This window comes from Ylistrum balloti, unplaced genomic scaffold (genome assembly GCF_031769215.1).
Source record: "Ylistrum balloti isolate Yb309-2 unplaced genomic scaffold, AGI_CSIRO_Ybal_v1 Utg370248, whole genome shotgun sequence".
NCBI classification, from domain to species: Eukaryota; Metazoa; Mollusca; class Bivalvia; order Pectinida; family Pectinidae; genus Ylistrum; species Ylistrum balloti.
This window is the reverse complement of record NW_026782199.1, coordinates 638,375-656,058: the sequence shown is the minus strand read 5'-3', so window position 1 is coordinate 656,058 and position 17,684 is coordinate 638,375. Positions and strand designations below refer to the sequence as shown.

The 17,684-nt window shown below is 32.9% G+C and overlaps 1 protein-coding gene across 1 annotated transcript in view; it reads left to right on the top strand.

The window, feature by feature from the left end:
* LOC132552465 (transient receptor potential cation channel subfamily V member 3-like) overlaps positions 1-17,684 on the top strand; it is a 30,494-nt gene that overhangs the window by 3,778 nt on the left and 9,032 nt on the right. Inside the window, exons 3-13 of the mRNA XM_060216634.1 lie at positions 1,206-1,345; positions 3,195-3,206; positions 6,237-6,257; positions 11,976-12,271; positions 12,658-12,808; positions 13,209-13,373; positions 13,706-13,815; positions 14,389-14,476; positions 14,857-14,888; positions 16,321-16,412; positions 16,623-16,755. Coding sequence (XP_060072617.1) covers positions 1,206-1,345; positions 3,195-3,206; positions 6,237-6,257; positions 11,976-12,271; positions 12,658-12,808; positions 13,209-13,373; positions 13,706-13,815; positions 14,389-14,476; positions 14,857-14,888; positions 16,321-16,412; positions 16,623-16,755 — 1,240 coding nt within the window. The remainder of the gene's footprint in view (positions 1-1,205; positions 1,346-3,194; positions 3,207-6,236; positions 6,258-11,975; positions 12,272-12,657; positions 12,809-13,208; positions 13,374-13,705; positions 13,816-14,388; positions 14,477-14,856; positions 14,889-16,320; positions 16,413-16,622; positions 16,756-17,684) is intronic.

The window sequence follows — 17,684 nt, the reverse complement described above, 5'->3', positions numbered from 1 at the left end:
TGAATTATTCAATCTACTTCTGTGTTGATATATTTATCTACATGTAATATCAATCGTATTGTACTTGTGTAGACGTAAAGATATACATTGTACTTTAAGTATATAGTTATTTTCTGAATGTTGTGTAAAAAATGCGGCTTTTCTTAGATGTGATTTTCTTTGTGTACAATTATGAAATGTAAGAAATTAAACTATAGACTATGTAATCTATTACTGGAGGTAACGATAACAGTAAAAGTACCCATATATCTATCTTTTTATCAATGAGGCTTTATACAAGTGCTGTTTGTGTCTATGTTATACTGATGTGATTAGTGCCACTCATATGTTGCCTATGTATGTACATATATAGCTAATGTGCAGATAGTAGAAATTTGAAAGCTAGCTGTTCTACCACATAAAAATGTACTACAAATTGAGAAATAAAGAGCAATCACAACAAGCTTGTGATATAAGATTCTTCTTATTCATTTATTTGTCCTGAAAGTTTTTAGCTCAAACTTTGGACTTCATTACGGCATTGGTCCTATTTTAGTATCTATGTTACTACAAATTGATATACAATGAACACATTAAATATTTGAAATGATTCATCTTTAGCAATGTACTTTTAATATGTCCCTCATTGTGGAGAAGCATCAAGTGCTTTACATAATAGGTGATATTTCATTATTGTGTTAACTGTAGGTCACAGTGACCTATATATCTAACTGATTTTAATTAATTAGCTTTCACATTGGTTAGTCTTAACATTATGATTTCTCTTGAACTGTGTATCATCCAGTCTTAACAATTCACATGAGTAATTATCTTTAGCATTACCATAAACTGTTGTGCTATCTGTTGGTCACTGTGACCTATTTTAAGCTTCACTAACCTTAGCATCTCAGATGTCATGTTTATATATTTTGATATTATTTCACAATAATTCTTTCTTTCCAAACATCATTCGAAGGCATTTTTTTGAATGTTTTAAAAAACATTTTCTAGTTTCTATACATACCCAGGTATATATTTATAAAAAAAAAAAAAAAAACACACACACCAAGAAGCTTTGAAATACTCTTGATCCTTCAGGATAAGGAATTCTTATTGACATTGATGAACATACTGAAATGTATAGAATGATTTAGGTTACTGTTAACACAAATATTGATGTTATTTACTTAGTGTTTTGACTACAAGGAACGATGTCTGTTTTTCAGTAAAGTCCTAGATACATTTAGAGACCATGTCAAGGAAACGAGCCGAAAAAGAAATGCTATTGTTGCCATAGTGGACGCCAAGAAGAGCCTGTCAAAATGGCGATCTTATGCTACATCGAAACGGGTCAGGGAACGCAAAAGTAAGTACATAAGATATCTGATATATCCATTTTCTAGGAGCACATTCACAAAATTTATAAAGTTATCACAGGTTAAGTAAGGATTTAACCTTAAAGCAATTAACACAAATTGTAAAAAATTAATGTGTAATTATTTTAACTGTGGGTACATATTCTGGTATATTTGTTGTCTAATGTTATTGTTTTATAATCTGTTTATAGATAATTTTTATGCAAAATTTGGTATCATATTTAAAAGAAAAACAAATAGTTAAGACCTTAAAACTTGCACATTTTAAAGCAACATTAATCTGGATTTGTTAAAATCTAACAACTTAAATATACGCTAATCATAGAAATGCTTCCTCCCAGAAAATAAAGATAATAAACTTATCATTTTTACTTATGATTCCTATATTCATTCTAAATTACAGAAACAGGTCAGTAGATTATTGTATATATAACATTAATTTTTAAAAAAAATAATTTTGTTTTGCTAATTTTATCATTAATATTTATACAAATAATCCTTGTGTGCTTTTATAATAAGCTATGACATTCTTATTACATATCATCTGACTTTCAGCCAGGAATTCTAAATTTGGTCGAAAAAAAAAGACTTTTTCTTAAAACTTCTGTAAATTATACAAAATTTTATCTTATACATCATGTTATCTGTAGATTAATTGTAAACATTTTATGTGTATTACACTGTGTATTGTTATAGCTTTGAGCTATACCACATAAGATGCAATTTTCAGAACATGGTTTGAACTTAATAATGATATTCCTTTAAAATTATTCATTCATTGAAAAAAGCCACAGAATTGCAATGTGATTTCTTTTTTGGAACCGGTATATACATTAAAAAAAACAAAATTCAATTTCATTCTGTAATTATTTGTAAATAGGATAAGGATAAATATGACTGTAAACAATAATATTGTGAGTGTAAATAAGTGGAACAATAAACATGTAATTACTGCTCAGGGAATAAAAGATAGGAAAGATATATCTGGTGAATTCAGTTTAATCTATGTTGTGAAAAGTATTTTCATGTCTACATCTATATACAATGTACTTACCATACTGAATTGACTTGTCTCTTATTTTCACCAATGTGTCACAAACGCTGTTGTTAAAAATGTTATGAACGCTGCAGCCAAATGTTCTGTTCCATTCTGTCAGAGTAACATGAAGTACAAAAATTATCAGACATGTACACATACTCTTTCTTAACCATATATAACCACCAGTGACAAGGACTAGCTCTGTCTTTTACATTTATATGTCTGTATATGTATAAATATAGTGTGTGTTGACAATAAGCTTTTGAATGCATATAGCACATTTGTTATGTGTTTTATCACTAAGCTTTTGCCATATTTGTTATGAGAAATACATCCTTATAGAAGTGTAATCATTTAAATGGCAACATATCAAGGTTTTTTACCTCAATTTTGCATAACAAACAGCAAAATGACTTTCTGGTTAGTGGATCAGAATTAATGTCATCACTTTCAACTAACAAAGCTTTGCTTTACTAGTTTCTACAGCAATGGCTTTGCTTAAGATTAACCATAGTGATTGTTTTTACTTACTTAGTAAACGTGGCAATTGTTTTACATGTTACACATAGCAACATTGGCATGGGGTTTAGGCCTAATTCTGTTTTAGTAAGCATGGCAATACTTTCACTTTCTGGTTACCATGACAATAGTTCTCCTTTTGGTTACCATTGTGATGGTCTGTTTTATCAGATACTTTGGCGTTTGATGTGTTTAGTGTTTACCGTGTCAGTGATGTAACTTATTATGCAGAAACCTTTATTTCTAATGTATATATATACTGCTTTATTTGTTGCTGGCAGATCATTTCTTAGGTATGTAATAATTATAACCATCACTTTCCTCTACAGTCAGTGTTGTACTTAGTTAGTGGTGAAACAAGGATGAGTGGCCAGGAGAGATGTTTGAGGAGCAATGTTTTTACACACAATCTGTGACCTACAATTTAAACATGAATTACTCCTCAATGTCCTCTAGATGTCTGCCTTTCCTTGTATTACCCCCAGCATAGCGTAGTCTCTATAGACCTTCTGTTTCTGCTGAAAAAGCTGGGCAAATCTCTTTCAAGTTTGTTTCAGTTATTATTTGATATCTTTCAATGAAAAAAAGGGTAAATTGTCTTAAAAGACAAATGCTGTGGAAGCCATTTTCAGCAGATTTCACTTTCTGATAGAAGACTCTATTGATATGTATGTGACACAGAAAAGAAATATTCCATCATGAATCGGACATTCAGTTTTGAAAAATCTTTTGTCTGTTTAGTTTACTGGATAACAAACACATTCTAGACTGGACACCTATTGACTGATATGTAAACTCCTATAATGCATATGACATCATTTGATTGGATAATATATTTACTTTGTGTATTTATTGGCACCAGTTGATTGGTTAAAACTGTCTTTCAATTAAATAACATGATCATTTGATTGGATGATATATTTACTTCATGTATTTATTGGCAATAGTTGATTGGTTAAAACTGGCATGATCATTTGATTGGTTACATATCTGTTGTGTATTTGATGGCCTTTTCTCTCAGTTTTTATTTTCTTTCTTTTAATTAAATGCGTTGGTCTCTAATTGTAATTGTAAAATGTTGTATTTCACATACAATGTAGATTTACCAGCTGACTCAGTATATACCTAAATACATTGTGTATATACGATGATCATACAATTGTATCGAGATTTCGGAAAACAATATTTTGTAATAGATATTGTCACATTACAGTGATCACAATCATGATTTAATTTGACAGTTTATACAAATATGTACCAGATTTTTTCTATAAGTCACTGAATCACAGTTCTTTACTGATGATGTGTGTTAATGGTTGGATCAGTCTCCATATCTCTTTCAAATGTTTTTGTGTATTTTGCTTTTTTTTCAACACTGAATATTAAATTTTTTAATTTTTTTTTAGAAAATCATGTTTGAGTATGATAAAATTTGGTTTGTGACATTTCTGTTGGAACTAGAAACTTTCTTTATTTGTACTTATGGCCATGCTTTTTCTGCTGCCTCAGAAAAAATCTGAAGTTTTATTCAATTCACACAGAAGATAAAAACTGCAGCATTTGTGTGTATGTTTATGATGCTGTAGGCTATAGGATTAGTTGTGTTGAGGAGGTACTAAAAATGGTACACTGTTTTGAGTTCTGTATAAAAATGTCATATCTTAAACTATTTAAATTTATATAAGAATTCTCCATCCTAACTTACTCTTGGAAAATACAGAGTCTATTTTATTTATTTATTTTTTTTTAATTCTAAAGGTTTTATACAATGTAACTATTGTAAGTTAAGAATTATTTCATTCTGTGTTACAGACAAGAAAACATCTTTCTTTTTCTGATACGATATTTATCATATCTTCTATTGGCCTTGTCTTATAAATAGATGATTATATGGCACACCTTCAGGGTAAGTTAGTTTCCTCCTAGTGACCAATCCTCTCACAATGATTATATATAGAACCATTAGGATGACCTGTTTCGTTGACCTCCATTCAGAACATCTTTATCACATCATTTCTCTCTATATAACCCATATAGTCCTTTATTCTGATATCTAATCCTTTAACAATGTATTGTTTGTTCCTCTCATGTTTTATGTCACATTAAACAATGTCACAAACCTCCTCTTCCAAGGAGTCTTATGATGTGGGGACAGCAAGTCTGAAAAACTCCAGTGGGAGGGAATTTATTTTGAGGAACTCCAAGGAAGGGGAGGATGGGATCGGTTTAGTAATACTTTAGACAAAAGGTAAAATAAGTCAAATTTCAAGGTACAGGAGGAGGGGTCATTCTAGAAAAAAAAGCCAGGAAGAGTTATTAATTGCTGACAATTGTGGTAAGAGAATATAATTGGAAGTAATTGTAGAAAATCTCAAAGTGAGGAAAAGAGGGAGTCATTCCAGAAAATGAATTAGGATACTAAGTGAGGAATATTCACAGGTTAAAGAACAAAAATGTCCTGGATGGCACAGAAGATATTTAAGGAAAACTTTTAGATTTTAAAAAGTAGGGAGCAACATGGCTTCTGTGCCTCCATGCAAAGATGACTGAGAGTTCCATGATGATGAGGATTTTATTCAAAATCTTTGTGAACTGTTGAAAATTCAATAGAAAATAATCAAAATATAATCCCACAATACAAAAAGGATATCCTGAATATTGCTCAGTAACAAGAGGGTAGATGTTATCTTTTGTTATATCGATTTACCTGTATTGATAAGGTACATGTGACAGGTCATTTTAAGGGTCTATATATAATCAGTTCCCTGTGTGGCTATTCCATGTATTACTGTACTGTATGTGTGTACACTTTGACTAGTGTCAGATTTATATCACTTCTCTACCTGTTGAGTTTTATAGAAACCTGGAAATTCATGACATCACAATGCATATAGTAATTTATTTATTACTATAGAGTGACAATTTAAAAAATAAAGTGTGAGAGAATATTTCGGCGAAGTTTTCACATGCATTTCAATAATGGCTGCTATAGCGGATTTTTTCTGGAACCATATTGGTAAAGGTTTTTATCATTTTTAATGATAATAATTAATGTTTCAGAAACTTTTGTTTGAAAGTATTGGTGAGGTGACTGGCAAGTTTGTCTTTCAGATACAGTCTTCACATGGTCATCAACAATTCTTCTGTTTGAGGCACAAGAGATGATAATACATGTACAGCATTCTTACGTTTCAGAAACTGCTGCTTTTGATGCCGAGTCTTCAGAATCAATAAGTCAGTAAAACGTTTTATCCCTACAGAGAAATAATATTGTCTGTGTCTCAAGTGATAACCATTTATTTTTCCTTTTATCTGCTGATCAGGACCTACGTTTAGTGGGGGTGGTGAGTACTGCGATCTGAATATTAGATTCACTTTACCAATCTATTGAAGAAAGCCAACCTTGGTACTGACCGAAGACTTTTCCATTTGTACCCTACATTGTGATTGGATGAATTGATTATGCTATTTAGATATTTAGAAAAAAATCAGGTTCTATGCTGTTACAGAGGTATTGAGTGAGGATTAGTGTATGGGACAATGAAGGGTACAATTGATTATTATATGAATTTATTTGTAGTAAATTCTACTTTATACAAATTACAACTATTACCAACTACAATTTTTGGTTCATACTGAAATTAATATTATGTGATTAATTCGATATAAGGTTTTATTTCTATTCTTGTCAGTTTTTTAACAAGCTAAGTTTTGATTCTTCTATTCTCGAGTTGAGACACAGGAAAATAGTGACGTGTGCAAATGATGATGTCAGATTATTAATGAGTTATAAATAGATCGTATTGAGTTAACTGACCAATGGTCATCAAGATTAGGGACGCCATGCTTCTTCTTTGGGGCTCTCTTTTCAATCATCAAGTTTACATGACTTGACTCTTTACAATCTATTTGGCCATTAATTCATTACACTGAATTTTCCCCAAATCAGACCTTCGTTTTTTACATAATTAATGTTTTTTATATCATCATACTAAGTTTTTATTATCATTATATGTTATTTAGATACTACATACCATGGTTGTTTTTACCGGGCACAATTACAAGATTATCTACAGGCTCCATTCAGGATACACTGAAATAACTTCAAATTGTCTGTTGTAATTAATCTATTTACGTACCTCTGACCATGCTAGCTCCGCTACATTCAGATCAGGCTGTCTCTGCTGGGCTCCCCCCATTGACAGCCTGGACTTGTAGACTAACTTAAGTGATTATCTACAGGCTCCTTTCTATACACAAATATTAATTACATTGCAAAATCTGCTATCAACTGCCTTACACATTCATACAGAGTAGCCCCTGAGAAGGCCATATGTTATAGAGGAATGTACATAAGTGTTCTACATATATAGTAGTAACAATAAATATTATTCATTTACTTCAATCTTTTGTTGTTTGTATAAAATATGAATTTATTTGTAGTAAATTCTACTTTATACAAATACAACTATTACCAACTACAATTTTTGGTTCATACTGAAATTAATATTATGTGATTAATTCGATATAAGGTTTTATTTCTATTCTTGTCAGTTTTTTAACAAGCTAAGTTTTGATTCTTCTATTCTCGAGTTGAGACACAGGAAAATAGTGACGTGTGCAAATGATGATGTCAGATTATTAATGAGTTATAAATAGATCGTATTGAGTTAACTGACCAATGATAAGATTAGGGACGCCATTTCAGAGCAGAAAAGGTTTGAGCGGGTACAAACAGACCTCGATTATCTGTGACACCAGTATTACTTCTGTGCATACTAAGTTTTGATTAAATTATAATATGAAAGAAGAAAGTACGATTTTACATTTGTACATTGTCTCTTATTGCTCGGGAGAATGACCTTGACATGTTCTATTGTACGTATGCGTTAATGTTGCATTTTAGCTGGCCACTGATGTCCATTGTTTTGTATACATCTGATGCGACACCTTAGCAAATTATCTTGTTTACTATTGATGTCTCTTATCTCGCTATGGGTTGCCTGTATGGCTGTCTGGCAGTAATTCAGTACACTTCAGGCCATTAATTCATTACACTGAATTTTCCCCAAATCAGACTTGTTTTTTATATCATCATAATATGTTATTTAGATACTACATATGGTGTATCCAGTGACCATGCAGTAGGTTGTTTTTACCGGGCACCCCCTAATTACAACCTCGGACTTGTAGACTAACACATTACGATTATCTACAGGCTCCATTCAGGATACACTGTTTAAATAACTTCAAATTGTCTGTTGTAATTAATCTATTTACGTATCCTCTGACCATGCTAGCTCCGCTACATTCAGATCAGGCTGTCTCTGCTGGGCTCCCCCCATTGACAGCCTCTGGACTTGTAGACTAACTTAAGTGATTATCTACAGGCTCCTTTCTAAGGATACACAAATATTAATTACATTGCAAAATCTGGCCTTACAATTCATACAGAAGCCCCTGGAAGGCCATATGTTATAGAGGAATGTACATAAGTGTTCTACATATATAGATTATATTAATTTACTTCAATTTAACCTTATCTGAAATGATGCTCACTTGTAATTTTCTAAAATTAATCATTGGTACCTTGATATTTTCTTGTGTTTTCGGAAAAAATCAGAATTATTTAATATGTAATTAAGATGTCAATTGCAGATAATATTCATTCTTATGTGAATTCTTGGTAAGAAAGGTCTTTTAGGTTAAAAGAAAATACTTCTGCCACAGAGAAAGCATGCATCTCTTTGAATATTGAACACGAGTCAGACAATTATGTAATACATTACAATAACTACATCCAGAAGCCTACTTGACCTTACTCAGTATTCAGCATGGATTTTAATTGATTCCCAATCACTATTGAGGATGCAAATGGAAAACTTACTATGCAACAAATGCACTCAAATACACAAAACATTGATCATCAATTAGCTTTGAAGAATTTTAATTTAACTGATTAAAATTTTGTCAATTGTGAGGTTGCTAAGCAACACAGCAGTGACCTTAATATACAAAACCTTAAGGGTTTATCTGTATCATTTTTGGATTGATCATTAGGAATATTTAGATGATCAGTTTCAGTACAGTAACCTTAATGAGTGCATTTGTTGATGTTATTATAGATGTAAGATAATGATGTTACAAAGTGTGCTGTAAACAGTTGTAAGGTGAATACTTGAATCTTGATAATAGATGTATTAGTTAAAAGAAGCATGTAGTTACAGAAATCACCTGTTATTTCATGTAATGCACCTGCGATTTAGTTGCATGCTTACCTTGTCCCCAATGTTAGTAAGTGGCCATTCTCCAATAGTGCATGTTTTATCTTCAAACCTCTCCCAAGTTTCAATAGTACATTTCAAAATTGAACAAAAATTTAGTGTTTTTCATCAAATGTTCTTATACTTTAATGTCATATGCTGTGTTAATGCTACCAAATACTTATATATCTTGTTTTATAAGTATTTTGTATGTAATTGTGTAGTCAAAGAAACAAGTCTCTTATCTCAGTAGACTTCTGAAGTTAAAGCTGGGATTTTGTGATTGTGGGATAGTATCTATTTCAGTCACTACTGATTTGACCGGTGGCATCAGAGATCCACAAACCAGTACAGGTAGCCTGAACACCCCAGTACAGACACTGGGCCATCTCACCTTGTATGGTCTGCATGTAGATGTTGTATATTGTATAACATAAAAAAAAATCCAGCTAATCATTGGAAAAAATTCAAGTTGAATAAATTAGATTTGTTTCAGCATGCATACTTTCAAATTTCTGCTAGTACCCAAGAGGTATATTCATCCTTCATATATTATATTTGTACATATGTTATTGAGAATCACAAAATAGTCCAATCTTTTAAGACTTACTACAACGTATAGTAATAGGGGTGCATCTATTGCTTGGCTTTACATTCTGAATCAATGTCATCTTTTTAGAACCTTTCAACAGACACTTTATATTCATTGGAACAGATCTTAAAGACATTTTTAAAAAAGATTTATCAGAATGTAATTCATACAACTTCCTATGTCTTGGCAGTTAAAAAAAAAATCAATATTTATCAGAGAAAAACTTTACCTTAATTTTTAGATTTGTCTTGAAGTGATTTCCACTTTTTTTACTGCACATTGTCAGTGTCTAGTTTCTTTTATAGCTACAACAGAGGAAGATTTACTGCTTAAGCTTTAGACAAAGATGAAATTTCTTATGTCATGACTTTTCATGGCTTTTAGAAACCAACAGTTTCTTCATATTAGATTTCAGGACAAGACCAACTATTTCTGCGACATTATAACAGAAATCCATGTTGTATCAATCAAAGTCAAAGGAGTAGTTCTACAGATCAATTGTGCCTTTTCTTCATCCACATGACCTTGACCTTGAGTATTTTAATACAGGTTTCTGGGTGATATCTTATAAAGAGAGTACATTGTAGGGAGATCATTCCCAAATTGTTTATGCTCTGTTAGCAATTTTTTTTGAAGAATATGGGGCAAGATAGTTTCTATAATTGAAGCCATCTTTTTAAGATTGAGTCCACTTTTGACAGTGTCACATTTATAAGATGTAAAGGGCAGATATCTCACTACATCATCAATATTTATGTATAATTCAATCACCTTCAAAAAAGATAGATACCAATGTTACCATCAAATCAACTGCAGTACTTCAGGTTCAGAGGTGAAACTCTATGCCACCTTATCAAATTTTGAGTTGCATGGTTGTGATCACATGATGTACAAGGAATGGACATATCAAGGCAACAGCATAAGTCAGAAGTGATCACTGACCTAGTTCTACAGTTAATAACTGGAAATCTTAAATAAACAATGTCCATTGTAAGGTTATTATCAATACAAAATAACGGCTGTAATTATTTTATGTGCTTATTTTCACAGTCAGTACTCTTGGTTAACTTTAAATGGGATAATTAACAACATATCTTGTTAGAGATGATTACAGTGTACAGCTGTTAGTAGACAGTAAAGGACAAAGTTTTGGGGACAGATTTTCAAATACATAGTGTTGACCCTGTTATCAATATGTGATCTTGATATATATATAAACAATATCACAGATATTACCTCTTTCAAACTTTCCACACATATTACTTATCAGCACCTCAGTTGACTATATATAGGGTGAAATCTGAACTTGTGATAAGACTACTAGGGCAGCAGTATTGATTTGGTTTGCCAGGATAATCGTTTTCATTTTTTCCACTCATAATTGGAGCACCCCAAGGGATGTTGTCCTGGTTATCCTGGAAACAATGAGACAGGTTTATGAGGGAAAATATTTTTTGATACTACATCTGATAGATCTGATAGGATTTTAGAATCTTGTGAAACATGGATTGTGTTTGTCTGCTAACTACTGTGAGATGATGAGTAGAATTTTCAAATAACAAGGTGTCAAGATTAGTGATGCTCACTGATGGAGGTTGCTATCCTTAATTGTCACCCCTTTCACTGTTGTAAGTACAAAGTAAGAATCTATTAGGTTATATCTGTCACCTGAACATAGTACTGAACACATTGTCTGCTTTGCCATAATTATATTATAAATATATAACCAGTTATATATTCTCTGTAGAAGTAAACATTTGTTACAGTTATTTCATCACCACTGCTATGTATTTAATATAGAGTTCTATATGAGTTATTACTGGAGAGAATTAGACTGTTAAAAAGGTCATAATTGTTTAACTACTGAGAGCACTTTGTGAATAAGTTTTGCTTGACCTGCAAACTCACAGTATGAATTTTCTTACATTTGACTTTTAAGATATTTTTTTCAGCTTTGAACACACCAGAATTCAACTTAAGGGGAGATTTCTTAGGGTTGATATTATGAAATAATGGCAGTTTTTTTCTTAACTTTGTCTGAATAGTTAAGTACCTAAATTTATAAATGGATATGTATGTGATTTCATATTTTTGTTCTGATTATGTTTATGTAAATTATTTCAAAAATTTGATATAAAATTGGTAGTTGTATATTATTTTGACATATCTCAACAATTTGTCAACATTTTACTTTTTTGTGTGTGTAGTGGGATCAGGGGAAGAAGAGAATGAGGAGCGCCACTCAGGAGGAATCGGATTGGACGATATCGAAGATCAATTTGTCAAGAATGACGATGTTGTTTCTTCTGTATTTGGTATCCAAAAGAATGGGGCCAAAAGAATGTCAACCGCGAGCAATAGGTCGCTCATAGATTACTTTGCTAAATTGGGAAGATCAACAAATCCAGCAGAAGTGATTGATCTAGATTTTGTAGAAACTTTGCTGAAAAGTGGTGCCCAGATTAATTGTACTGACAAACATGGACAATCCCTTCTTCACGAGGTAAGTATTCATGTTTCTAAATAAAGGTGTAGGGGCTACATGTACCTAAACTTTCATCACCATCTGACATTTAATATCATGGGCTTTAACTGTGTTGTAGAATTGTGTCTCTTTAGTTTTTCATTTTTGAATATTTGAATCCTAGCATTTCTTTATCAGATACTTCTGAATTCTAGTTTCTATTTATATACAAGTGATATGACACAAATCTTTATATCAAGGAGATGTTAGAATCTATTATCTGTAACAGGAGAATGTCATAGTACTGATTCTGTATTGATAAGTGAAATCTCTTTCTATGTTTGGTTTATTTCTAATATTAGGAGACAGGATGGAAATTTGAAATATAATATGCCTCATAATTGTGATATCAATGTCTATTTTAGGTGGCCCGAACTTGGCATGTAGATGTCGCCAAGTTTCTCTTAGAGCAGAAAGCTGATGTCAATTTGGCCGACAAATATGGACGCACTCCACTTCATGTGGCAGCAGCTGTAGATTACCCAGCCATGGTGAACTTACTCCTAGAAAATGATGGTATGTTCTGTTTTAATAAAAAAAATGTAGTATGTTCTGTTTTAAGAGAAAATGATGGTATGTTCTGTTTAATAGAAAATGATGGTATGATTTTTTATAATGGAAAATGATGGTATGTTCTGTTGTAATAGAAACAGAATGTAGACTTTCTGAATATCAACATTAGATTTTTTTAATGTATCTCTCAGAAAGCGTTGTTCCTCTTAATGATAAACATGATCTGAGATTGTTGAAATTCAGATAAATGTAATTTCAGAAATAATTTTTCATCTTTTGAGAATCCTAAGAACTTGCTAGATATAGTTATTTGGCTACAAGTTGGTAACTAGATAAAGATTTTATCTTCTGTTGTACCACTAATTCCGTCACCTCACACTGTAAGATATTTCTGTTCTCACAGCTGATATCAATGCGAAAACTAAGGTTGAAAATCAGACCCCTATCCATTTTGCGGCTAAAAATGATGCATGTGAATCACTGAAGATGCTGATCAATCACAACGCCAATTTTGACACTGATTTAGATTTCAAAGGGAGAACACCTCTTCACCTTGCTGCAGAGCTTGGTAAGCCTTCATTGTATAGTTTTCCTATTTTTTTTAAATTCTATATATATGAATACTATATATATATGGTTAGACAATAGAAAGGCAACATCTACTGTCAGTATTGATTGTGTATTGGTACAGTTGTGAAATAACAAAAAAAATATTGTAATTATCGAGGACATCTGATTTTCAAGGTTTGAAAAAAAAAAAATAAAATGAAATAGAAAAATCCCAACAACATAAAATAGAAAATATGCATGATTAAGCTGGATAAAATGAAAAGAAAAACAAAATTAACCATAAGGAGGAAAATAGATCCAGTACAAAATTAATTAATATTTGATTGACAGACCGAAGTGAGAGTGCCCGCCTACTACTAGACAGGAAAGCCAGGGTAGGGAATGCTGACCTGAAAGGAAACAAAATTCTCTCCTGGATGATCAACAAGATGCCTCCTGTGGTCAGTTTACATAAATCATTTCTTTTATTACAATTTTACTAGGAGATGACTTACAGATCCCAGTGGTGTAACATAGTCTTTACTTCAATCAGTTTACTACTGGCCAAATGAAACAACATGAAAAAGTAAATATTAATACTGATTACAAAGATCAATATAGCTTAAGGTGTCCTTGTTTGACCATATCATTCCTTAGCTGGTTGTTACCTCAATGAACAACTTAGGGAAGGCCCATCACATGTTATCCAAAGTATTTAGGGTGAAGTGTCCTGTCTAAGAACACAACCAAAAAAGATAGGTTTCTTTCTAAGCTTCCTGAGAAATACCAACTACTTGTGGGTATGAAGCTTTGAATACATCTTTAACAGATTGTAAAAATCTTCAAAGAATAGAATACACTTACCAACACTATTACAGTTTTGTCGAAGTTTACATACAAGAAATACAAATTTCATTGTTTGAGAAGTTTGTTCGGTAAAGCATTGACCTCAATTAAGTCTGATAGACAACTTCATCCCATTTACTGCATTTTGGGGTTTTCTGAAGTTTACTTTAAATTTTTTTTTTTTCTAGGCTTACGATGCTTTGTCTCAGTATCACTCTACTGACCGTCCCAACAGGAAGCAGTATCTCTACCTCCACCTACTGGTACAGGACAGGGGTAGGTAACTTTTGTGAAAACTTATCAGATTTATCAAAATTTCTTTGTAGTTTGTTTTTTTTTCTTTTTAGAATTTATTTAGAAAGAATATTTGTTAAGCATTTATGTAAAGGAAAATGTGAAATACATCATATTTAAACTTTTCCATAATGCTTATGTTTGTTCTTAAGTTTTATATATGTGACCAAGTAATTAGGTAAAAGTCACAATCCTGTTCAGAAGTATTTTTTGTGATATCACACAGATTCAATACATAATAGATAATAGCTTATTTACCTTGTTATGTTTGTATAACAATATATATAGATGGGCTTATCATCAGGCTGAATGTTATCGTCATTTACTTACTGTATATTTAACTCTATTCTTTTTCCTCACAGTTATTGATCCTAATGGTGAAACCCAGATTCCAGTATGTATTTATTCTTTATATCATCTGATTCATACAAAGAAATTTGTATTTGAATATTTATTGTTTAAATATACTCATTTAGATTCACACCCATAAATAAGCTAACAATCACTGATAGAAAATACATGGTTAGTGCCTTACAATATATAAATGGGGAAGAAAAACAAAATTCTTCAGTCAACCTTTCCACTGTTTGCTTCTGCCCACAGCTGTCACCCTCCCACTGTTGGTTCCCTCCCACTGTTGCTCCCTCTTTCTCTTGGCTCCATCCCACTGTAAATTCCTTCCCACTGTGGCCCCATCCCACTGTTGCTCCCTCTTTCTCTTGGCTCCATCCCACTGTAAATTCCTTCCCACGGTGGCCCCATCCCACTACTAGCCCCCTCTTTCTCTTGGCTCCATCCCACTGTACCTTCCCTCCCACTGTGGCCCCATCCCACTACTAGCTCCCTCTTTCTCTTGGCTCCATTCCACTGTACATTCACTTCCACTGTGGCCCCATCCCACTACTAGCTCCCTCTTTCTCCTGGCTCCATTCCACTGTACATTCCCTCCCACTGTGGCCCCATCCCACTACTTGCTCCCTCTTTCTCTTGGCTCCATCCCACTGTACATTCCCTCCCACTGTGGCCCCATCCCACTACTGGCTCCCTCTTTCTTTTGGCTCCATCCCACAATGCTCCATCCCACTGTACATTCCCTCCCACTGTACATTCCCTCTCACTGTGGCTCCATCCCACTACTGGCTCCCTCTTTCTTTTGGCTCCATCCCACAATGCTCCATCCCACTGTACATTCCCTCCCACTGTACATTCCCTCTCACTGTGGCCCCATCCCACTACTGGCTCCCTCTTTCTCTTGGCTTCATCCCACAATGCCCCGTAACACTGTAGCTCCATCCCACTGTAAATTCCCTCCCACTGTGGCCCCATCCTACTACTAGCTCTTTCTTACTCTTGGCTCCCTCCCACTGTAGCTCCATCCCACTGTAAATTCCCTCCCACTGTAGCTCCATCCTACTACTAGCTCTCTCTTACTCTTGGCTCCCTCCCACTGCTATGGTTTTGCTTGTTTAAAGCTATACATGTGAATCAAAATAGAGATAACCATGTTTTGTTCAGAAATTTGTGGTGTATCATGATTACACTGTCCCAAATATCCCTTTTACTAGCTCTGCTACTTGTGAATTTGACAATTTGCGATAGTTTGATCATGATACATCACATTTCAAGACTTAGTAAGGTTTAGCCCAGAAGTGATATCATTTTATTATTTACAAATTCATTTAACATACCTAGAGGGACAGCTTTGTCATGTCTTATACATTTAAAATTCTTAAACAGCTCATTTACTTTTGATAAATTGATCTGTTTTAATGAGTTAGTTTTTAAAAAATTTTGCTGAACCAATTTAACAATTTTTTTTCTTGCAGCTTCAAGTGGCTGTCAACTATAAACAGTTTGATTTACTGATGCATCTAGTGTTCTCAAGACTCATCAATATTATGTGGGTTCGCTTTGCAAGGTGAGCAATTTTATCAAATTTAATTATTAACATATCCTATTAATCAGTTCCTGTTTTGTTTCATTTTGACATTGGTTGACATTACAACCTTATTTCTTGGCAAATCTTGCCAACAACATTCATATGATAGTTTTATTACTATATGTATATAACTGGATTTTTCATCAATGTGTTTACTTATTTTCGTACTTGTCTGTTCTTGTACTTTAGATGGCGTGCCTATCTCCAATTCTTCTTGAACTTTGTGTACATTTTATTGTGGTCTGTCTTGGGAGTTATGGTCGAGTACAACGAACGTCATCACTACATTCTGCCAGACCATTGGTGGAGAATTGTTCTACTGGTGAGTTTAACTAATATAATCTACCTATAACAAATAGTATTATTTACTGATAAAATGTGTAAAATTAAGTTGTTAACTGATGATGTATTGTTGACTGATGATGTATTGTTGACTGACGATGTATTGTTGACTGACGATGTATTGTTGACTGATGATGTATTGTTGACTGACGATGTATTGTTGACTGACGATGTATTGTTGACTGACGATGTATTGTTGACTGACGATGTATTGTTGACTGACGATGTATTGTTGACTGACGATGTATTGTTGACTGACAATGTATTGTTGACTGACGATGTATTGTTGACTGACGATGTATTGTTGACTGACGATGTATTGTTGACTGACGATGTATTGTTGACTGATGATGTAATGTTGACTGACAATGTTTTTGACTGACAATGTATTTGACTGACGATGTATTGTTGACTGATGATGTAATGTTGACTGACAATGTTTTTGACTGACAATGTTTTGTTGACTGACAATGTATTGTTGACTGACAATGTTTTGTTGACTGACAATGTATTGTTGACTGATGATGTATTGATGACTGATGATGTATTGTTGACTGACAATGTATTGTTGACTGACAATGTATTGTTGACTGACAATGTTTTGTTGACTGACAATGTATTGTTGACTGACAATGTATTGTTGACTGATGATGTATTGATGACTGATGATGTAATGTTGACTGACACTCGTTGTTGACTGACAATGTTTTGTTGACTGACAATGCATTGTTGACTGATGATGTAATGATGACTGATGATGTATTGTTGACTGACACTCGTTGTTGACTCCTGATTTCATTTTAAAATTTGTTTTTTTGTTTAGGTTGCCTGTATAGCATTCACCATCTACCAGGTCGTAGAAGAAATCAATGAATACAGACATTTCATTTTAAAATTTGTTTTTTTGTT